The sequence below is a fragment of the Cinclus cinclus genome, chromosome 1, assembly GCF_963662255.1.
Source record: "Cinclus cinclus chromosome 1, bCinCin1.1, whole genome shotgun sequence".
Taxonomy (NCBI): domain Eukaryota; kingdom Metazoa; phylum Chordata; class Aves; order Passeriformes; family Cinclidae; genus Cinclus; species Cinclus cinclus.
The window spans coordinates 100,949,345-100,974,078 of record NC_085046.1 but is presented as its reverse complement, the minus strand read 5'-3'; the positions used below and the strand labels follow the sequence as shown (position 1 = coordinate 100,974,078).

At 40.9% G+C, this 24,734-nt stretch overlaps 1 protein-coding gene across 3 annotated transcripts in view; it reads right to left on the bottom strand.

Annotated features, from left to right (window-relative positions):
• PPP4R1 (protein phosphatase 4 regulatory subunit 1) overlaps positions 1-15,847 on the bottom strand; it is a 66,373-nt gene extending 50,526 nt beyond the window's left edge. For 2 of the 3 annotated variants that reach the window (XM_062488081.1, XM_062488091.1), the window contains exon 1: positions 1,108-2,000. In XM_062488081.1, the coding sequence (XP_062344065.1) occupies positions 1,108-1,256 (149 nt within the window). In that variant the 5' untranslated portion in view covers positions 1,257-2,000. Of the gene's footprint in view, positions 1-1,107; positions 2,001-15,794 lie in introns of those variants that run through there. The other variant, XM_062488101.1, reaches the window with a different exon arrangement.
• Between the last annotated feature and the right edge of the window lie 8,887 nt (positions 15,848-24,734).

The following is a 24,734-nucleotide window of genomic DNA, read 5'->3' as shown; positions in this document are numbered from 1 at the left end:
AAACTTTGGATTTCAGGAAAAAAAACAAAATTTGAAAACAAGGCATATTTCAGAACTCATTTGTGCATACAGGTTTATGCAGGTTATAACAAGAGAAACCATTCTGCAATTTTCAGCTTCAATTCAGTGGTATGTTCACACACGTAGTATGGAATTTTAAGTACAGTTCACGTGACTAAAGTTAAGAACAGGGTTAAATCCTTTCTGAACCCAGGCCACAAACAACAAAACAGAGGCTATCCTATTGGGCGGCTGATCAGACTTTGCCTATACATACTACTGTACTAAGAACTCAACATTAAAGCAAACACACTTCATTAAAAGCTTACTTGAAGTCCAAACTAAACCATGTTCAAATAAAATACCAGAAAATCTCAATGTTAACATATTTCATACATTTCTGTGATCCTGTTACTGTTTACGGTTCCAATTAAAATAAAACATGGGTCTGAATTTCTCCATTTGAGCACAGTGTCTGAGTGCTAGGGGATAGGGTGGGATGTGTGTCTGTCTGAGGTATGCTACAATACCTGTGCTTTTAAATGAAACAACCATCTCAGTGGCATTGCAGAAATAAAAAGGGGAAAATGCAAAACACGATATTAACTGGGCAAGTTCACATTCAATAACCAGAAGCAGCAATACTCAAACTGTAAACTACAGAGGAGATTGATTCTGTAATAAAGTTCTTGAGTTTCTCTTGGCAACCTCTTGGCTATTCATTATGCTCTCCTGACCTTTCATGAAGTATTTTCTTAAACTCACTTTCACACAGTTATGGATGGAGTTCACTATCACCTTACAGTCCTGTGCCAACAGGAATGTTAGCATCTGCACAAAAACCTAAACAATGTGCTCCAGCTGATGAAGAAGTCCTTTAGTACAGTTGCTTAAAAGGTGAACTTGTGTTTTTCTGTTATCATTAATATTTTGGTCTAAGTAGGAGGTGCATGAGCAAACAGAAGGAGGGGTGGAAACCCAGGAGTTTCATAAAGGTGTTGCGTTTTTTGAAATCATTTGTATTCCATGCAAATTAACTTGAATCAGATTTGAATCAGATTAATAGTTTGCATACCATTAGCCAGACAGGACATTTTAAAAGCATACCTGTTAAATATGTTCTCACTTGCAGCGTACTTGTCCAATCTTCCCAAAGGCGTCAACATTTCATCTTGTGAGACAAAGTCCAGGGCTGAAGGTATAATAATCACATCAGACTCTGAGCTGTAGTCATCGACACCAACTATCAGAGACATCAGAAATATTCCTTATAATCACAGTAGTTTAACACTAAAATGATGTCTGTTGTTGGTCTGAAATACAGAAGTCTAGGCAAGGTCCCATTGACAACATACTTAGTAACTGCATCACATTCTTCCCACCAGCTTCCCCAGCCCCCATAAAGTCCTTTCTATACAAGTGTGACTTGACAAGATGATGTATAAATGGATTTTGAGTCTTTTCTCTAAGTTTCCATGTAAGAGTCATCACTGAACTTCCTGAGTATTTTTATAACTTATGTTTTTCTCAAGCAAATGACTTTTATCTAATTGTAAAGTCAACTTTTTGAAGACACACACTCAAATCATAGCTGCAGGTAGCCCAGAGTTTATACAACACGATCACACAGACCAAAAAGACTTTGTTCTAAAACAGAAAAATATAAATTAAGCATGTAAAAAAAAAAAAATCAGCACATTGCTAGATCTGACTACCAAATAAAATGGGTGCAATTCACCTACTGCATAATTATTAACCAGCAAATCATCAGGGAACTTCACATACTGACCGCTTTATCAGCATAAAACCAGAGAAGTGGAAAGAAGTCCTGTCCTGTTCTGCAGAGCTGCTTAAGAATTAGGATTTGAATTACCACTTTTTCAGTTTTCATATGCCCTCAAAACTGCTCTAAAACTCAGTCCCATAGCAAACACACACTTCTGACTGCAAATAAGATCACCTGCTTGAAAAGTCAAGTCCATCATCCTGAAAACACAGCACTACAGTAGAGTACCCCTATTCTTCAGTCTACCCAAATCCCTCTGAAATGCCTTTTCATAACTTGCAATTAGAGAACAGAACACAGGTATACAAGTCCAACAATTACTTTTTTAAAATGAACTCTACAAATGGAAGAAAAAAGATTACTGTACTCTTACTTTGCATACAGTTATGCTGTGCTATATAAATTGCTTGCCAAATAGTGTCTCATTATTTTCAACATTCAGAATACATAAACAGCAGACGCATTAACATCTTCCTTACTGTACTTAAAATGTCAAAAACACCGAGTTCCGGAAGAGTTATATTTTTAGGCATAAACTAAATTAATGGCACCCTTTTACCAACAAAATAATTTTCCCATTTTCTGCATAGAGAATCCATGGACATCAACTGATCCCATCCATGCACAAGGGACCAGATTTTGCAGTTGCTGAGAGAACACGAAATTCTTGACAGAAATCAAGTGAAAAAGTTATGGGGAAAGAGCATGTTGCAAGAACAATCTAAGAGATGGGAAAAAGGACAAAAGTGTACTTGAGGAGCCAAAGGAAATGGAAGAGCAATCTGAGAAGAGGAATTAGTGGTGTTAGATATGTCTAAGGTAGAGGATAGAATAACAAACTGCAGGGGGAGGAAGGGAAGGCTGAAAATAAAGATCAGCTGCAAAAAGCTATTGCAACACAAAGGGAAAGTGTTTAGCAACTCCAGGTTTACATAACTGTTTGAACTTGTGTTTGGTTTGGGCTTGTGGGTTTGTTTGGGTTCAATTATTCTTGTTTAGTTTGGGCTTTTTGCAAGAATCAGTTTTATTTTCACAGGAAGTGGGAGGTGAGTAAAAATGAACTCCTAATGCAAGCCAGGACTTTAAGCCAGGTTAAGTTAACAAGGAACAGGCTACATCCTTTCACAGGCTCCTAGGCCTTTAATTCAACCCATCAGTCCAACTAAGACCAAGGATTTTTCTGTTTAGTTCTGCCATCTCACACCTAGACTATTTCAGTTGAAGGTATCTTCAACTATCATCCAGTCCAACTGCCCAACCACCTGAGGGCTGACCAAAAGTTAAATAATTTCCCTCTCCACTTCCCATTCTCAAGAATCTACAGAAAGTGATGAAGTCACCCCTCAGCCTACTTCTCCCCAAACTCAACAGTGAAATTAGTTCTGTGACGGTCCTATTTTTCTATTTCAGTGTCTGCTGATCACACTGTAAATTTAAAAACATAAATTGAAGAAGCTATGTTAAAATGCCAACATAAAAATTACTATACTGCTGACAATAATTATTTAGCTATCAAACTCATTAATGCAAAATTAAATGCACCACCAAATTTACTCACTCCATTTCTTTCTTCTCAACCTCAGCTTTGTTCTATGCTCCTCCTTGTGCCCTCTACATTTATTTTTCTACAGTTTTTGCCTCAAGAAACCAGTTAAGTCAACCCAACTGCTAAATCCACTCTATAAAGATGTATATATCTATATAGATATATACAGATGTAAATACCAATGATAAAAATACAAGCATCTGCTTACAATTTATCCATTTGATGTATCCTACTAGTTCAAACACTGAGTTGTGTGGATTTGACTCTACTGAGTTTATGAATTGTAAAATAAGGCTGAGCACTACACTGATCTTAATATGCCCCTGCTACCAAACATTTATTATTTAAATAATTCCAGCATCTCAGCTCATAGTTACAGAAGAGATCATTCAAATGACAGCACCTCGATTAACACAATTATAATACAGGGAAGAAAAGGGTGGTAAAAATAAATCAATCAGCACATGAACAGTTTATAGTTCTAGTAAAGTGCTGCTACAGTTACATATTCATTTTCACTTTCATGACACCTATCCAAGTCAAAAGAGCCAGTCCATTCTAACAAAGAATTCCCATTGTAACAAAGACCCTCAAGTGGATGTGTGTCTTCAACTTGCCACAAACATGAATCACCAAAATCTAACCACTCCTCATCTAAAATGCATAAAGGACACACTTTGCATTATTCAATAAACCAAGTCACTTTGCTATTCCCTCCACATTACACCAAAAAGGCTGTTAACTGAACACTGTATTGCCTCTTCAGCCCTACTCAGCTTTCCACCCAACTTTGAGCACTTGAGTAAGTACCACAGAAGCTTCTGCTTCAAATTTTACAAATGCAAAACACACCCTTAAACAACGCAAGTGTACTGGTTTTGGCTGGGACAGAGTTAAAGTTCTTCAGAGTAGCTTACATGGGGATACTTTGCACATTTCCAGCCTAATTACTGGGAAGGCACCATGAAGAACAGAAAAGGCATGCCAGTGTTTAAGCCCTGCCTCCAACAGAAATACATCAGAGATTTATCAACACTAGCTTCAGCACGAATCCAAAACATTGTGGCATACAAGGTATTATGGAGAAATTGAACTCCATGCCAGTCAAAACCAGTACAAATTTTTGCTAACTCAAATGCAGAACACACAAATTTCTTCCCACTTCAGAATGTAGCCCAGGCAACAGGACCACGTATTACTTATCTACTGCAGAAAAACTATGGGTCAATTTTCTTGTTTTTCTCCACTTTTTCCAACAGGTACAAGTATGGACCAAATCCACAGAAAGCATATAAGCATACAAGATACAAGACATCACTGAAAACTAATGCAAGTGCAGGGCATTAACTACCTTCTAATCTGGTTTTGCATGTTCGCACCAGCACACAAAAGCAGAGCTAGAGAAAACAGGGGTTTCCACAAGAACATACTATCCCAGGAGTTTAAAGTCACTAGTCGTGTCAGGAGGAGAAACAGCAAATGCACAATGATGTTACATGATGCTTCCTTGTGTTTTGACAAGACAGGCACTACCTTTTGCTCCATGCCTGTCATTAATCTGTTGTATTACAGAAGCCAAGTAACTTCCCCTCTGTACCTCTATTTTCCCATCAAAACATTTTTTGAGTGTTTTTTTGTAGAAGTTCTTCAAGCTTGCCTAGCTTGCATCTGGTCCATACTGTACTGCATGAAAACATATATTAACATTCCCTGCTTTAAGATCTCCTGTTTCCCTTAAGCTATCCTCTGTTTTATGGCAAGGATACAATAATGACTTAACACAGTTATTCACTAACACAAACTATACAGCAATCTTGCTGAGGCAGACTATGTTTGGAGGTGTTTAGTCAACCACTGCCAAGCTTGGCTGAGCATACAAAAACAAAACAGAGGTCCATTTAGAACTCAGTCCCCTATAAAACCACAGCCTCTAGGCCAGTTTTCAAGGGAATTGGTTTTTCTACTACATATCTCAACCTCACAGTATGTTTCACACAGGTCTCTCATACTGAATCTTTTACAAAGAGGTGCACAGAATCACATCTGAAAAAAAACAAACTATTATTTTTCTTTTTTAATAGTGCAGGAACAATTCTCTGCCATAGACTGGGCAAAAACAAGGCCTATACGTATTCTTTTTGTTTGTCTGTATTTGTTACGAGCTCTGCAGCAGAAACATATTCTTCTTTGTTTTGGTATAGAAACTCAGTGACATGAAGTGCATTTTAGAAAAACAGGCAATTTTCAATTCTCAAAGCTGAGCAACAAACAGCTTTAAGGATTCAAGATTTCTAGTTAATATTAACAGTTCTCTCATTTTATCTTCTGCATCCCCAAAGAGTTCTCTTTCAAAGATCTATGGCAAAATCTACATGGCAGATATATCTACTAAAATGGAGTAATTTTATTCAATTAAAGTATAATAAGTTTAATTCAATAGTAACTGAATAATAATAATAAAAGTCAATAATAAAATAATTTTCAATAATAAAATTATAATAAATATTTTCAATAATAAAAGTTTAAGTCAATAGTATAAGCTACTTATTACACTCTACATCAATTGTTATCATATGGATATTCAGGATAATACAGCACTTATATGTAGAAAAAACTTGAATTCTGTTCTGCTGTTCAGGCAAGTAATTTTTCTGCCTAACTGTAAAGCAAGAATTGCAGTCTTATGAGCCCAGACATTTGATATCATGACCACAAAATAACAGCAGCAGGTTTTGTTCTAAATTACTACCCTCCATATTACAAAACAATAAATTCACCTTCGATTCTGCAGAACACAAGTAGTATTTTCAGTCCTTCAATATTGTAAACACATTAATTTCCATATAACATTCTGTAAGAAACATCACTTTGCATCTGATGTGCTGCAAAGAGAAATTCACCTCAGCATGAGCACTAATGCTCAAACATCTGCATTTGTTCACAGCTGAACTCACTACTCTTTACCCTTTCCTACTGCACAATGTCCCAGCTCTGGTTCTGTGGCAACAACACAGACCAAAGCATCCGTGGCACTATTTCAGATTCATTTGCTACCACATATTTACTGCACTGCTTCAGTAACATTAACCAACAGCTATTGCAATGGCAATCACACAAATTTTACAGAATGTACTTGTCATGCTGAATCCTACCACCCTGCCTGCCCAATCCAAGCATCATTCACTGGTCATCACAGGACCCACCATCAGCAAGTAGGAGCTGTTTTTTCCAGGAGACACTTACGAACTTTCTTCTGTTTTCCTCCTGCTGTAGTCCAAGACTGGAAATGCAACTGAGATGCCACAAGGTGTGAGATTCTACTCAGCAAAAGTCATCACTGCCAGTGATAATCTTAGAATCCAGCCCACCTACCATATTAGCAGAAACAAGAACCACCCTTCTTCTTCTTCATTTCCCTCCTAAATTAGCCCTTCAAACTATGGTGTACCATCAGACTTGAGCCTCTTATGAAAGTCAAGTTACCACACCTGTATGCACAGACCCCGCTGTCTGAACTCCAAGTTTGTCAGGACTGGGTTGGGGGGTGGGGCAGGAATAGAGAGGCAGGAAGAAGATAAGAAAGGTGGAAATGCAATGCAGCTCTGATGCAATTACCACATTAGCCCCTAATTAGCATTTGGACAGCAGAGCTTGCTAACACCTCCAAGCACAGACAGCAAAACCCTTAAAATAAAGCTTTAGTACAGGTTTCAGGGGCTAGGACCAGGGAACACTTGGCAGATGAAAGACACAGGAATCAAAAAATCAGCAGCTGATTACACACAGAGCTGATGCAAGCATGGCACAGCAAATTTCAAAGACTCAATATTCTAAATGTAACAGACTATGAGAATATTTTCATTTAGCAAAGGCCTTCATATAAAGATAGCTATCAAGCTGCCCCAGGAGCTGGTTTGTCATTAAGCATCAGAGGAAACAAGGGGCAATACAAAACTCTTCAAGCAAGAAGAGGTGCAGCTATACGCAAGTTTGTTCCTTGCAGGCATACACAAGCAGCATTGAAAATCCTAATTTGCTCTGAAAAAGAAGGAATAGCTCTATCTCATATTGCTCACTAGTCATTTATTTGCACAATAGTTGAATGTACCTTCTACCAGTTAAAAGTTTGACCTGCAACAAATGCTGCTCCAGAGGAAACTGAAACAAAGAGGACATCCAAGCTACCAGTTAAAACAATCAACAGTTTATATTCTGCCTGCCTATTTCCTGGAGGGAGCATGTCACGCCCATCACCAAGGCACTCAAGTTCCTTGCTATTTAAGTCCCTGTCTTCTACCCTTTCCAAACAACCGCATGTGCTCAAGAATTGTGGAATGAGGTTGGAGTAAAGCAAAAGCCAGGTACTGCAAGTAGGAAGTTCCTCTAAGGTACTTTTTTTTTTCTCCTCTACATGGTCATTACCATCAAAGAAAGGTATCCCTTTCCTCTCTGCAGAGCACTGCTATTCATGGGATTTTTAACTGACCTCATGACTGACTGAGGAAAATCCTGCTTCCATCTTCAACCAACACATTCTCTCTGGACCTACCACAATAGGACACATGCATTCACTGTGCTCTGGGCAATGCTCACATTCTGCCTCACAACTGGATATCTGGTACACACAAAACCACCAAGTTCAAACTATACGTGCCTTAACACTGGACTAACTAGAAGGAAGAGAGATATGAAGCAAGCAGCTGAAGCTCAAACACCCCAAAGACTTGTGGAAGCTTGGCAATGCTTGATCTGACACCATGAGTTATGATGTATCAGCTACCAAGTGTTGCTCCACTGTGCAGTGACTTGGACGGCATCACTGCAGTAACTAAAATACACTTATTTAGGCTAAGCACAGCAGAGAAGGCAACCTCTACAACTAGTATATCCATAAGATGTAAAACATGGCTTTGCAACATAAATCCCTTTCAACTTCCTAATTGCACTCTTCCTCTTCTCCACTTAAATCCCAGACAATGTTCTTGAGATGCTGCTCGATAGCTTTCAAAACTCTCAGTGGGATAAATCTCCGTGTTTTCTGGGCGTACAGATAAATTCTTCCTTCAACTCTCCACACTCGTCCTGTCTGTGCTTAGTATAAAGTACAAAACTGCTCTATGGGAGAAGGTTGAGAAGTACAGAACGCAGTGGATTCACTCTTAAAACAAGTAAGAAGTCACGAGTGTTCATTCCAATGCAATTTCATGTTTACATTACTTGCACAAGCAAGCATCCCTAAAGACTAATCAAGCTGTTCGTCCTGTAGGCTAGGGAGGAAGGAAAAGGTAATCTATCTTCCATTCAAATATTTAGGAACTGTTCAGGCACTATGGCAACACCACAAAAAAAAAAATTCCCTAAGCAGATTTGTTTATCAGAGAAAAATGCTTCAATAGTCTGCAATATCACTCATATACCATGTCCATTTTATACATTAAACTATTCAGCTTTTCCAGAAACTGTACAGAGAATAACGCATATTTATAGTACTATTTATCTCTCTATTTTCTTTATCTTAAAAACAGTAAGCAAAACCCACCAAAGCAGTGGTCTCAACTGTCAGGGCACTTGTTCTGCTGCTGCAAACAAACACCCTTCACAAACATACCCTAACACTTTCAACCTATCAGTAGGGTTTTAACACCCTACTGCCAGAAAAAACTGCAGCATCCCTCTCAAACCAAAGAACGGCCACATTGGTTTCTCTTATACTGCACCTTCTAAAGCAGACAGAGGAGCACTGATATTCTGGGAACCTTTAGGGGCAGCTGTCCCTGCCTCACTCTTCCAAAGAGGGAACTGTCCCTCCAGCTCTCAAAGCAGAAGCTATCCTTTCATCCAGTTCTGCTCATATTATAACTCTTGCAATGAAAACTTCCTTGCCCACACAGTGGGAAAAGTCTTAGCAGGAAAAGGCACACACAGGAAAGAAAAGCATTTTATCTTCAACACACTGCAGTCTGCCACCTCCACAATAGGTCAGCAGTCAGAAATAACTGCAAGCACCAAGGTTTCACTATCTTGAGCCTAGGATTTTGAACATTTTCAGCTCCTTCATGACTCTTTCACTCCCTGTTTTTTAGCTGCAAATGGGAAAGAGAGAAGGAGGAGAATACCCAAAGCCCTAGAAGATAATGAGACAAGGAGAAGAAAAAAAAAAAAAAAAAAAAAAAAGGCAACCTTAATTGAGGATCCCTGCCGGAGATGGGATAATAAAAGGTGGCGGGTGAAAAGCACACTCCCACATCAGAAGTGATGCTAGTGGCCTCAGAAAGCTGAAAGCCTAGAAAATTACTTCTTCAATCCTCTAGGTGTAATGGAGAAAAAATGTGCAGCTGCATGAGGAAGGTTCATTAGCCAACATCAAATCAAGCACAATCCTTTCCTCACATCATAGTCTTTTCTCTAGGATCCTAAGAGGTTGCTGGAGAGACTAACCATTACCCACCTGAGACCACTAACACCAGAATTCCACGGGGAAACACCCATCCACCTGAGTCTCCCAGTTTCTGAGGGTCAATCACCACATTAAAAGACAAAGAAATGAACTGAAGTGTTGGGAGAATTAAACCCTGATCTCCAGGGAAAGCAACAGACTTAACACGTGTGCTTCATTAGCATTAAGGAATGGTTATTGGATTCCCAAAAGAGCAGAATCTCAGTAACACCAGAGAACTGATTCCAATCACTACAGAGAAAATCTACCATTAATTTCTGTTATTACTTTTTTTGAAATGCTGAAATGCCAACCCATTAACTCAAACTATCTCAGCACTCTTTCACCAGAGCTCAGACACTGATGGGACCAAAAGGTCAGTATTGCAACAGGGCATTTGAACATCATATTGGAAACTGAGCTATGCTCAAAGCTGGAATTAAGTCTAAGAAGTGATACAATGTGCAGCCTTACACAAAACAACTACCAGCATAACAAAATCTGTCAATTCTTATTCTGTGATGAAGGAACAAAGAAACCACAGTGCAAAAGCTTCTGATATTGCTACATACAGCTGTGGGAAAGGGAAGGTGAATTTTAACATACTGAATACATGTTATGCCAGCATAATTCAGTGCCAGAGAATAAAAACTATAACACAGCATCAAGCTGTGACTGTGATTTGACACTACAGGGAAATACAGACTGATTTTACAAAAACAAAATAACAACAAAGCAAGAAACAACATCTTTTTACTTAAACTATTATTTAAAAAGGCTTAAAAATTAAATTTAAATTAGCTTCCATTTGGAAAGAGACTTGTGCCCTACTCAAAGTCTAAGACAGTAATTTAATTAAAAAAATTCAACCAACACAAGCTCACTGCTAATGCCAGATTATTTGCTCATCACCTGGAAAAAGAACATAGCATCAATGACAAAACAGCTTCTGACATCTGCAGATGCACAAAGAGAATTTTCTTCAGCTCAGCTAAATAAGTGTTTCACTCACTGAGAAGCCAGCTGGGAGGAGAGGCTAGGAAGACCTGTCCTCCCTCTTTAATCAATGGAAAATAACTCAGTGACAAAAACAGACCTATATTGGATCATTACTACTGTTTTTAGTTTTTAGAACTCTTTCATCCACCATCAAAATCCAAACAGTAACATTAGATTTGCCAATTATAAAAATCACCTATGGCTAAATTTTAAATCTATCATACCATTAAACACTTGTGTTAAAGAAAACAAGTTTACCCATAGGTGTGTATATATATGTAAAAACTCATCTAATAGTTCTGAACTAGAACTGTCTAAACAATGTGTGATATTAAAACTCAATTTTCTGCATTTTTTAGTTGAAACATCTGGAAACTAAGTATACAGAAAAAGGAAATTCACTATGGTCAGCATGGCAAAAGGTAAAGTTTCAAAATCTGAGTAAACTACATAACCACCAAAGCAAGCACGTATACTTGCAACTACCAGAAGTCCTGATGTTGCATGCAAATGCAGCTGTCAACTATCACTAACAAAGACTTTTTCTAAAATCAAATATAAAATAATATTAAAACCAGTTATCAGATCAAAATTTTTCTCTCCTGATTTAAATCACAATTAAAATAATGAGCTTAATAAAGCTATCCCCCTTTCCAAATCTGAATTCTAATTGCAGATGGCTCTATTTTTTAGAGCACACATCCTGCACACATCAGTGGTCAGACTGAAAGACCTCAGCATCATGGTACGTTTCATTTCATCTATCTGTACTGATCAGTTCAGCCTTCAGAAACAGCCAGGGGAGGGGGGAACACAAACTGTCTGGCAAGAGTCATAAAGAACACTTTATTTTCCACAAGCCCACGTTTGCTTTTCAACCATTTTTGCTGCCTATCTTTTTTTTTTTTTTGGTTCTATACTTATCTTAGACAGTTACTCTACTTTGATTTTGTATGCACAAAACAAAAGATCTGAATAAATGCCAGATTTTCCCTGACTTTTCATATATTGTACAAGATTTTAGACAGAAGAACAAGGAAGCCAACAACACAAGTAGTGGCATGTAGAGTTTTCTTCAGGCTTCCACTTTGTATTTTTAAATTTTCACCCTATTTTTTTTAGAGTGAGGTGCCTTTGTTTCTCTGTTTTTCCTTTAATGGATAATTTCACACAAGGATTCCTCTTAGGTTTATCTTCACATAAATGAAATGCAATTTTATGTTCCTTATTTGAAAGGGGTTAGAGTCAATTAAGTTGTCTTTCACAATAAGAACATCTAGGAATTATTTTTTCTTTTACAGCCTTCTGTACATTTAGCCAGGGTATACTCACTGTCTTGGTTTTGGATTATTTGTCCTTTTACTTCAAACAAGCAAACAAGGAAAAGCAACTGGCTAAAGAATTCTGGAAGAACCAGAATTTCTTCAATTATTATCACAGCCTTTGACATCAGGAGCTGCATCTACAGAAGTGAAATATCAGCTAAAATGAAAATACTGAAATGCCATTTACAAGCTATGTAACTACTTAAAGAAATCATCTGCATAATATATCAGGTGTAAAGTATGCATTCACCTCAAGAAAAAAAAAAATCAGAGCTTTCCAGTGGTTACCAAGCAACCAAGAGCAGAAAAATAATATGAAGCTTTCAAAACAGAAATGCAAACCAAAGCTAAAATTAATTATTTAAAAGTCAATTCAGCTGGTTTATCAACCACTCTCTGAAAGCCTTTCTTATGAAAGCTCTTGTTTAATCTCTGACCTCTTAAACAAATCAACAAAAGGAAGGTTATTTTTTTAAAACAGATGCCTTCCAGAGCATAACTTCTGAAGGTCTCCACTACTCCAACAGCAGATTTACTGTTCTCTGTTGAAATCTAGGAATGTTTCATTAACCTAAATATTTATCAAGTTTTCTTCAGAGAAAAGGTAAACTTTGTTTCACAAGCAGCTATTAAAACACTACTCCAAAGATATAATACTTTACTGTTCTATATTTCAGGTTAATTAGCACCCAGCAAGTTGGCATAATGAATGAGAAGAACAAATTGTACAGTTGTACAAGTTGTTGATTAAACTCCAATTTTCCAGTAGAACACTTGACTCCAGAAACCTTAAAAAACAAAGATCATAAAACAGCTGTTCTGCACTCTGCCTATCTAAAATATGCACAGATGCTTGGTTCATTACTTCCAGCAGGAACTGTGTATGGTTGTTTGCTCAGCTCCAGGACCTTCTCCTAACACTTTAGAACACGACCAACAAAAGACATCTCTTAAGTCACCTTAATGATTCCTTTTTTTAGGGGGAAACACTGAATCACACTGAAAATTCTCATTACCAAAGGGGAAAAAATAAAAACAAACAATACAACAATAGCAAGAAATTGTATGATTCTAACTCAAACCTAGGCTCACTGATGAGCTACAGAATACCTAATCTAGTGAAATGCCCCAAGCCATATGCACAGACTCAGCTTCAGATGTCCAATCCAGACCTTGACATACGCATCCAGTCTTAAACAGTCCTGATTTCGACAGCACACCCTCACAACGTCTTGCTATTGCTTGGTATCAGATCAGTTAAAAGCCCAAATATTTACTGAAAACATAGTTCACTTTCCACAATAGCCAGTCAATCAATCATACTATTTTATATTTATCTAATTCTTCCTCCTAAATTATTTGACCATGACTACAGGTATGCCTGCAAACATTTCTCTCTTATTTTTCCTTAAATTTAGCTTAGTACATTTAATAGCAAGAATGCAGCTGGCAGAATCACACAGGAATAAAGCTGCCAGCACTTCCAGTTTTATCACTATTGCATTCTACTGCTCCAGTAATACACCTCTAAACCAGTGTCTAACTCTGCTACTTGAAAGAGCTGCAAACATTTGAAATATTTACAACAGAGGGATACTGTGGGGTGGGGTTCAGGCAGGAGTTGCAACTTTCTGTCTTATTTGTCTTGTTTCATAGGTGCAACCAATCAATTGGAAACACTTTCATAGTTGTGTAAAAGGTATTGTATATGGATACAAAGCACAGCTGTTTCAAATAATACTACAAGAAACAGTATTTTTGACTAGATATGTACAGTCTCCTTGATCTGTATTATTTTTCTTTGGCTCACAGACACCACCCAAGAACAAAATCACGTACAATTTAGAACCATGGAAGCTACTGTGAGACTGAACTACATCCATGCAACACATACTGATTCACACACAGTCCTGGTTTTTCTCCTCTTAAAATACCATGCATAAGTACTGAGACATTTGCTTTTATCTACTTCCATCAAAACCTCAGTAATTTTTAATGAGGTTTCAAATCTTTGTATTTCTATGGCTTCTGCCTTCAGGATGTTCTCATCTGGACTGAGTCATATCTCCAAGCATACATTTTTTTCATTTTTGAAGACCAGCACCAAGAACCCACAGCTTCAGCCACCCCTCTGATGACTACAGATAATTTCAATTCCCGTCCTTCAGTCAACTAAAACTATAATCTAAGTGGAAACTTAAAAATGCATTGTTTTTGTTAAGGGTGTCCCTTCTGAAAAAGTCCTCTGTAATCACATAGAGTTTTCAAACAGTGACTTATCACGCTGAATTAAAAAAAAAAAAAAAGCCTGAGGGAAATGCTCCTTCTTTGTGCAAGGCAAAGCACAATAGGAGCCTTCTAAATGTCAGCTGACAAAAATGAAAAAGAAGATGTATCAGTTAAATCCTAAAAAGTTTAAATAGATCTCTTCTAAAAACGTAAGCCACAAAACACAAGGTTTTTGTCCTGCACTCCAGCTCTGGAGAGGGGATGCCCTGCAGATTGCACAGCAGACAAAACACCTTCAGGCAGCAACCAGGGCTCTGCACACCCACAGCAGGCGCCTGCCTCCACCTCCATTTTCACTTTCCACCCAAAATTCATCCTCCCCTGCTTACGAGAACCTCCTTCAGTATCAACACAATCAACAGACACATTCTCACCTGAGTAACATCTCAGCCCGCCATGCTAAGGCTTCTCAGCCCGGAGTTAGTAATTTTTGCAACACCCCAGCCACTATTCTGCTACTTTGCACCCTGACATTAACTCTTCCCCATAGATCTCTCCAGGGGATCAGGACTCACTGAATCAATAATGTGTGAAAAGATTTCTGAGATCATCACTTCCAACCTGTGATAGAACATCACCTCCTCAACTGGACCAGGACACTGAGTGTCACATCCACTTTCCTTAAAGACCTCTGGGACAGTGACTCCACCACCTCCTGGGCAGCGAATTCCAGTATCTAATCACCCTCTCTGAGCACAAATCCCTCCTGGTGTCCAACTCGAACCTCCCCTGGCGCAGCCTGAGGCCATATCCTCTCTCCTGTCGTTGGTTGCCTGGGACAAGAGACCGACCCCCACCTTCCCACAGCCTCTTTCCAGGCAGCTGTAGAGAGCAGCAAGGTCTCTCCTTGAGCCTCTTTTCCCCAGGCTAAGCATCCCCAGCTCCCACAGCCGCTCCTCACAGGACATGCGCTCCAGACTCTTCACAAGGAAAAGAGCCCGCGGGGGAGGGGTGGGGGGGGCGCAAAGGATGGGGGACACAAAAAAGATATACAAAATACAGAGATATAAAAGGAACGAGCAAGCCACATGCTGCTGCAGATGCAGCAGCCTTAACCTCCTCCAGCTCCTCCCCGACGGCGCCCTGCCGTGCCCGGGCCATGAGGGGACGCCGCCCGCAGGCAGAGCCTCCCCTGCTTCCATCCCTCCATCCCTCTCTCCCTCCCTCATTCCGTCCCTCGCTCCCGCCGGGCCGGCCGCTAACGGAGCCCCCAACGCACCCCGCGGGACAGCCCGGCGCAGCCCCACGCGCGACCGGGACCGGGTCATGGACACCGGGAAGAGCGGAGCATGGCCATGGCTTCCTCCTCCTCCTCCTCCCCGCCGCCTCCCACAATGCACCCTGGGCGCTCCCCCGCGGAAGCCACTTCCTCGCTCCAAAGCCGCCTCGCCGCTCCCCCCCGTCCCCACTCACATCCGTCGATCTCCTCCTGCAGGTCCTCCTGGAGCAGCGACAGATCTGCGGTGGGGAAGACACACACACACACGCACCATGTGCCAATGCGCCCACCGACCCTCCGTGCCACGCGTGACCCTGCCCCGCCCGCGAGGCTGCGCCCCCCCCGATGCGACCCGCCCCGCAGCCCCTGCGCTCCGAGCCCGGACAGCGGCGGGCAGCGCTCCCGAAGCCGGGGCGGGGGAGAGGAGAAGGAGGGGGGATAGAGGAGGGAGGGCTGGCGCCTCGCCGGGGAGGCGGCGTGTGCGGGAAGGAGGAGGGGGGCGATGCCTACCCGCCATCTTGCTGCTGCAGCCCCCGCGGGGCGCCCGGCTACATCCAGCCCGCGGCCGGGCGGTGGGAGCGGCGGTGGGAGAGCGCGGGCAGCCGCGCGGTCCAGGCCCTGCGCCCGGCGGCGCCTCTCCGCGTCCCCGGGAGAGCCGCGCAGAGAGGGAGGGAGGAGGGAGCGGGGAGCGGGCGGAGGAAGGCGGGAGGAGGGGTCTGGGCCGGACACGCTGCCCCCGCCTCCGCCCGGCGGAGCCGCTCTCGCTCGCTCACTGCTCCCTCGCTCGGGCGGCCGCGCCTCCCATCGCCGTGCTCTGACTCACGGCCGGAGCCGCCCGGGCTCGGCCGCACGCCCCGGCTCGCTCACCTTGCCCTCCGCGCTCCTCCGCCAAATCGGGGCTTGGGCTCGGGCTCCTCCTGCCGCCCGCCGACGGCCGCGGAGCTTCCCCTGCTCTGGAGTTTGGGTGTTGCGGGCTCACCTGGAGGAAGGGCCCCGAAGGTGCTCCTCGCCCTGGTGACCGTAGGGTCGCTTCTAGGCGCGGCAGCGGGGCCGCAGGAATCTTTGCCGCCGGCGTCGTGGGGTTACCTGGGGAAAAGGTTCCGTGACCTACCAGAGAGCAGAGTGTGGCCAGCAGGTCCCGAGAGGCGATCCTCCTCCTCTGCTGGGCGCTGGTGAGGCCACGTCTGCAGTGCTGTGTCCAGTTCTGGGCTCCTCAGTACAAGAAAGACAAGGAGCTACTGCAGAGGGTCCAGCAGAGGCCACAAAGATTATCAGCAGTCTGGAGCGTCTCTCGTAGGAGAGGCCGCGGGAGCTGGGCATGTTCAGTCTAAAGAAGAGAAGACAGAGGGGGTCTCATTAATGGAGGTAAATATTTCAAAGGCATGTGGTAAGAGGGTGATTCCAGGCTCTTTTCGGTGATGAGGATGAGGAGCAACGGCCATAAACCAAAACACAAGAAATTTCACTTCATGAACCTCACTTCTTTACCTTGAGGGTGGCAGAGCTCTGGAGCAGGCTGTCCAGGGAGGTCGTGGAGTCTCCCTGTCTGGAGACATTCAGAACCCGCCTGGATGTGTTTCTGTCTCACCTGCTTTAGGAGATCCTGCCTTTGCAAGAGGTTTAGACCAGATGATCTCCAGAGGTCCCTTCCAACCCTGAGGATTCTGTGACAGGCAGCTGTGCCACCACCACCATGTAGCCCACGAGCATCCTTCTGTGAACTGCCAAGTTTCTGCAGCTGGGGTCCCGTGGGTTAAACACACAGGATATTGCCCCATTGCACTGCTGTGCCAGGCAGTTTAGTTGTACATAGCCACAAAGGTGTATGTTGTTTTCTGCTTTTTTGGCTCTATCTTTTGGTCTCTGCTGATGATTCTCATTTCAATTGTTTCGATGGATTTTTACCCCTGTAAATTTGAATATTAGAAGTGTTGGATAAAACAAATACTCTATTCAGTTGATAACCAGGGCACTTGATAGAGGAAAGGACCATTGCTAGTACTAGTGCCACCTGGGAATATTTCCTGAGTCTTCAACAGTCTTGTTTTAAATTTCCATAATAATTAATTGATGAAGTTGTTAATACACTAAAAAAAAAAATAAATTATTTTTGGCTTGTAAAAAAGATGCAATTTCATTAGCACTGTTTTTTAACTGTGTGTTTGATAATATGTCTTGTAAGCTGTTTTTTAACAACTTTTGGTTTTATTTGGTCAATAGTACAAGGATTCAATCTCCATAGTCATTCATTCTCTTTGCCAAGGTGAATGAAAATGTGTTATCTTTTTAAGTCCATACATTCCTTTCCTTACAGTCTTGCAGAACAAGCTCTGTCCTATTTCACACCTGTTCAATTTTTGCATGAGCCACTGGGGCTTACTGGATACTGATTACCTAACATTTTCTATTATTCAGATATATAACCTCAAAATCTGAGTAAATCAAGTAAATTCACTATTACTAAGTTATATGAACCATGCTATTCTCTGCCAGTGTAAGTGAAGAAGAGATTCAGGGGAAATATTTGACATCACAAATCTCTGGCAATGCTGGATGTAATAGCAATGGACTTAGAACAGAAAAGTTAGGTGTACTTCAAGATCCCATTTTATTATCTTTATTACTGCAAATAATTTCCAGGAAATTTTCTTGCATCCCCTCTGCATTGTTCACCACAATCAGTTTTGTTCCCAGAATTCAGTAGAAGTGAATCTAACAATCTCTCTCACAACTAAAATTTGATGCACTTCATTTTACCGAATGAATCAAGGGGTCTGATTCCATTTTCCAACCATTTAGGAAAGGGCACTAATACTCACAAGCCACAGATGACTGTGGTCTGAGATCAAAGCTACCTTAAGCATTATTAAGGTTATCATCATAAGGGGAACTGAATGAGATACATCTAACTGGGTTTACCGTGACCAGAATTACTGCTCTTAAAAGTGTATTAATAGTGCTAATTGTCATAAATTAATTATTACCCCATATATAATCACTTCTAGACTACTTAGGAAATTTTTGTGTGTATTTGTTTAAAGAGAGGAAGCAAAATTTATTGAATAAAGCTATGACATTGCAAGCAGTCATACTGAACATAAGATCATATAAATTAATTTTGATTCTTCCTATGTGCATGTGATCTTCCATGTCGTTGGCTCTTTCTCTGTAGGCAGGAGCATGTGGTCTTTAAATAGCACAGATAACAAGGATCAGTGCATTACAAATTATAATTGTTCAGGAATTGCAGGAGTTTTTGTGTTTGGTTTTACCTGTAGAACATCACACTTTGCTCCTCAGGCACAGTTGGTTCCAGCACCGTCACTAGGAGCCATCAGGAAAGGTCTCTTCCTCCGTGAGTAGGAACTCTGGCAAAACCTTTGGCTCATACAGTGGCACACACATGGTAGAGGGGGAAATAATTTAATTAAAACCAAAAAAATGTCTTCATGCCAACACACAATGAAAAATCCCATTTAATGAATAAGTAACCAGGTATTTCTAAGCTTGTTGGTCTCAGTAAATCCAGAGGTAGTCCTTCATGGCCTCATCCAAAGTTCAAGTTGATGGTAAGATTCCCTGCCACTGTTCACGGATGAGGCAGACAGAGAACGTTTTAAGTGTAGGACAGATGCTGACTCTTGCAGATGAGTGGCCATTCCAAACCAGAACGCCTAATTATGGAAGAAAATTTTCATGACAGACTTGCTTTATTAGATGTTAAGGAGCAAAGAATATAACACCTGCCAAAATGTTCTAGCAGGTTTTGTGCTGGAATTCTCATAGTCAGCTTAAGTACCCTTACAGGCACTGGGAAGTAAAGAACTGAAGAATGATGAACTCACATTCTCACACTCTGTCTCAAGTTAAAAACACTACAAACACCACACCACTCCTTCAAGGTAGGGATGGAAGGATAAAAATGGAAGACTCCTTGACAAGATCCTTTTCATGTGATAAAAGACACCTGCATTGTTATCTACAAGATGTATCTCAGAAGAGTCCATAGCAATCAGCAAGACATTTCCATAAAGTAGAAGTGTAGTATTTACATAAATTACTACATAAATCTTTGCAAACCTGCATGTTAAACACAAGATATCCACCTAGAAATATTTACAGCAGGTTATTCTGTAGTTTGATTTGTGACATCTTTTCAATTAAAACTGTTACGGGTATAAGGACCTCGGGCTCAAAAACACTGCTGCACATGGAACTCATGCATGTTCTTTTATTTATTATCTAAGGTATTATCTATTTTTGCTTATTTGCTTGAAGAAGCCGGTCTGATCTGATAGTGTCAGCTTTCAATGTCCATATATTAAATCACTTCGCATTTCTCTCAGGCTACCTTCATGTGTGGGAAGAGTTTCATATAAACATCTGTGCAGCCATCTCTCTATCCTCCTTTGGATTCCTGCACGAAACTCTCTTTTCCTGTAAAGCCTATCAAGAAATGGATCAGGGTTACACTGTTGGTGCACCAAGGCAACTGCTTATCCTCTTGAGTAATCCTGACTCATCGTCTTCTCGGCCACCCCCAGGATTCTGTCTGCCTGTATGTGTTGTCCTTGATGGTTCAACCATTTACTCTTTGCTTTCTGGGCCATCATTTTGTTCTTTACAGAGTGTTTAACCAAATTTGGCCCATATCTAAATATATAGATTAAGGTACATATACACACATAAGCACACACATACCTTTAATATGTATGGATACATATGAAATCCCAGTGGCTGAATTCTGGCATTTGCAGTCGATTTGCATTTGAAAATATAGGAAAACATTTCTGCTAAAAAGAGGTGTTCATCACAAAATCTTTCTTCTCCTTCCCCTTTTCTTTCTTTTCTTCTCCTCTTCCCCACTCCTTTTTTCCCTCTCCAATAAAAATTCTCAAGAGAGGTGGGGTTTTGTTTGGTTTGGGTGGGCTTTTTTAATGTATATTCCTTGTGATTGCAAAAGTTTTTAACTGTGCATCCCTCAGCTTTATTTATTTCTTCCTGTTTCCTGGGCAAGAATTTGAGCTGGTGACTATTGGAAAACTTCAGCATTAAAGTTCAGCTACCGCTGCTCTCAGAGAAGGCCTTGCAGAAGGATTTTAAACCAACAGTATGCCAACCATGAATAAATTAGCACCTAAATTTGCTGAGAAAGAGTCTGGTTAATATAAAGTTTGCCTTTGTGGGTTCATCATGTCAGGTCAGCAGCAAATTCTGTAGCAAGTTCAAGTGAAGCTCAAACCTCTTAAAACTAGGAAATACCCACCTGAGGTACATCCCAGTGTGGAATTAAAGCTGCACCTGGAGCTTGCAGTGGCTCTTGGCATTAATTTGCAAGCAAATCTCTTGCACTGGTGGCGTGGAGATGGCAGCTGTGTGGGCAAAAGGAAGAGAGGCATGCAAGTCAGGACACAAGTCCTGATGCCTCATTTTTCAATTAAGACCATGGCCAGTAGTGAAATTCACAATTCCTTTGGCCAAAGACCAAAGGGAGAGGGGTCTGTCATCTCAATAGCAATGATGTGAAAGTCTCTGTCTGTACCTGACCCTTCACCATCAACCTGAAGTTGATGGTGAAAGAGCACAAAGAATTACTGCATCAGAGGCTGTTTCAAGGAGAGGGGTCTCAGAGTTTGACTGCAGCATGTGTGCAGGATTCCTCATTTAGTAGCACTCACCTGGATATAGGTTTTCCCTTAAGAGCATTTAAAAGAAAATTTTCCTTTAAGAGCACTTAAAGTGCTGCAGCTCTGAGATGTTCTGCTTCAGGAGTCACAGTGTCATGCATATGTATGTTACAGGAAGACTGAATCACTGATCAAACAACGAAAAGTTCAGGTTCTACTGCCCTGCCCTACCTTAGCTCTGGATTACCTGTTCTCAGATGTTACTATCTCATGGTCATATCAGAAGGGAACAAAATTGCCTGGGGAGGGAATTTGTTGATTTTTTTATTTGGGGAGGCAGGGGGAAAGCATTTGTTTGTTTGTGTTTGTTTTGTTTTTTTTTTTGGTTTTGTTTGCTTCAATAAGAGAAAAAAATAGATTAATTTGCCTTCTTTAAGAAATTCCAGCAACCGCCTATATGGGCAGCTGGGACACTATTGTAGTAGATAAATTTATCCCCCAATCCTTCATCCTATATCTCCGTTTTGAAAGGAAATAAATTATTCCCCTCTTAACAGGTAAAGAAACAGAGAACAAAAGAAACTAAGTGATCTGCTTGAAATTGCTGGAGGCCCGAGATGGCCATTAGTGCATAAAATACACCCCCCAAAAAATCTGTGCTATTTTTTGCTATCTGATGCTATTACATATATGACAGTAGCAATCTAATGCACGATTCCTGATGTGCCAGCTCTCAGTTATATGCCAGGTCACATCCTCCCTGTCAGATTAGCCCTTAGGCCAGCCAGGCTCTCCAGCCTTTCCTCAGCCCACGCAGTCTCCATTACCCACCCAACTAGTCCCTACCCGGAAATACCTAACCTGATGTTCAGATTAATATATTTGCATTTATTCACTCCTTTGCTTCCTGGTCTACTGAGTTGAAATTTGCATCTCTTTAGATCTAGTTAGATATTGGCCCATGAAAGCTGATGGCTCACATTCTTCTGAACCAGAGATGACTTACTGAGATCCCAGAACGTATCTCAAAGAGACAAATGGAACTGAATTATCACCACTCCCAAACCTCCTTTGCCATGAGTTTCACATCCCTCCAACTGGTCCCTTCCTAAGATCCTTTTTCTTCTTACGTCAGCACTAGCTCTCCTCCATCTCTCTCCATGCTCTCTTTCAGCACTCTCCTCCATCCCAAACTCCTCTCAGCAAGCTGCTGTGTACAGCACATTTAATTGTCCTTGCTGACAGGTTTTGAATCTTCTTGCTTATTTTCTTATACTCTCATTGCATTTTTCCAAAATAAAACAGAAAAAACCCCTAAATCCTGGCAGAAGTGGAGTCTGGCACCTTGTCTGCAGACCTTTGTCATATTTTAACTGGACTTAGATCAGACTCAGGAATAGCACTCTTTCATAACTCCTATGAATACGAGCTGGCTGGAAGTCTTCTTGGCACCCTATTCAGCCAACAACGGTGTAATCCATTTAGTCAGGGAGGACTGTACATGCCTATGCAGGCAGCCAAGCTCTTTTTTTGCTGATCTGAAAGGTGGTAGGTGCCAGTGGGAAGCATGTCAGAAGAATGATTGTTTTGGGACACGGCTTGTTATCCTGGTCTGTGCAATCACTAGGACATGTCAATCCTTAAAAATGTGAGGGGTGGAGAAGTCAAGAGGTTACTTCCTAAGAACCCTTTGTTTAGATAACCCTGGCTCTTGCAGGAAGAACACTGAATTTCAGGGTCAGTAACACACGTGTATTTTAGACCTCTGGAGAAGGCAGCCTTCAGATGTGTGTTTGTACAGTCTTTTGAGGGCAAACGTGAACACATTCTGCCTCTGCTCCAACTCAATCAGCAACTGTGTTATTACACTTCATGTAGTGCTGAGCCCAGACAGAGGTACAGACAGACTGTGGCACAACATCTGGAGACTAATTAAATATATAGGCAAAACAGAGCAGAGGTTCTTTCTCTGAAGAAATAATTAAAACTGAAACTGTTGTTCCTCTCAAAGTGGAGGCTGACAATATCCAAAAAGACTCAATGCTTATCTTATTTACAGTGTTAGAAAAGGATTACAGACTATGAGGACAGGATTATATAACAGAGGAAACAACAACCAAAAAGCTACCCAAAATAAAGAGAAGAACTGAATGATGGTTCTTGACGTGCTGGTTCCTACACCAAAATTTTCAGCTATTGAACTGGGAGAGAATCCAAAGAATTAAGTTTTTTATCTGAAGTGAATACACATACAACTAGAGGGGATACGAATACACACAAAACCCCATGTATAATTTCTGAAGAAGACAGTGATAAAGTGTGAGTTAAGAAATCTGACTGTGTACAGGGCCAGATGGTTTGTCATAGAAGATACCAAAAGTTTCAAGAGCTGTCTGGTCCAAAAATAGTTTCTCTGTTTAATAAAACTAGCTAAGATGTGAAAGAGCAATTACAGCTCTAAAGCAGCTCCCAACTAGGCTGATTCTCTCAATAATTTCCAAATCAGCTTTGCTCACTTGATATAAAAATGATTACTTCCTTTTCTTTTACCGTCATATAGGGCTTGACCTCCTGGGTGCCTGGTTGAGGTACACATGTAAGCTGTAATATTTTTTAACTGTGGGAACAGTTAAAGGGTGTCAGGTATATTAAGAAGCTTTACATTATGCATTTCAAATTCTTCTTGGATTCAAGCACTGGCAACAATCCAGGTTCCAAGGTTTCTGTTTAAAATGAGATTTAATGTACATATACTGTGGCATTGCCAATATCTTGAACTGGGTGTGTTTTATTGAGTGATTCATAAAGTAAGCCTGACAAAGTATGCACAGTGGTATTGGAATTTGGGTGGGATAAAAGTACTGATTTAGTGTAATGTGTTTGTCAAGTACAGCATGCAGGAAATCTTCTTTCTGAATGAAGATGGATTCAGCCCATGAGAACCTCAGTATATTTCCAACTGTCATTTATTCCAGTGAATCCCCCTTTGAAAATATTAAAGTAAAACTAAAAAAGCTGCATCACTTGCCCTCAGATATTCCATTGGCAATGAGACTACAGTCAGACTTGTTGGAAGTAAAAGGCAGGAAATGTATTAAAATTAATAAAAATAACATTGATTTAAAGGAACACTGTCTGCAGTTGCAACACAGAAGAAAATTCTATATGTTCCCTAACAGAATGGCTGCAACATTTTTATTTAAATGCAGTTTTGCTGTTAATTGAGCATCTATAAGCATACTGAGCTGGGTATGCTGTGATTATACATTTGCATGCATGTACCTCACCCTCCCTGCACTCTTCCTGTTTGCATCTCCTTTCCAGGCAGTGTTTTGAAAACCACAGTGCTGATTTTGTTTCTGGGACTAAGAAGCCACTCGTACTGAGAACAAGGAGCTCTAACACTGAGGAACTGAGCCCTACTTAGAGGGCTTCATAGTGGTAGGAGGGAAAATCCTGTCCTGAATTCCGTTATTAAAAATCAAGTTGTTTAAATACATTATGTTT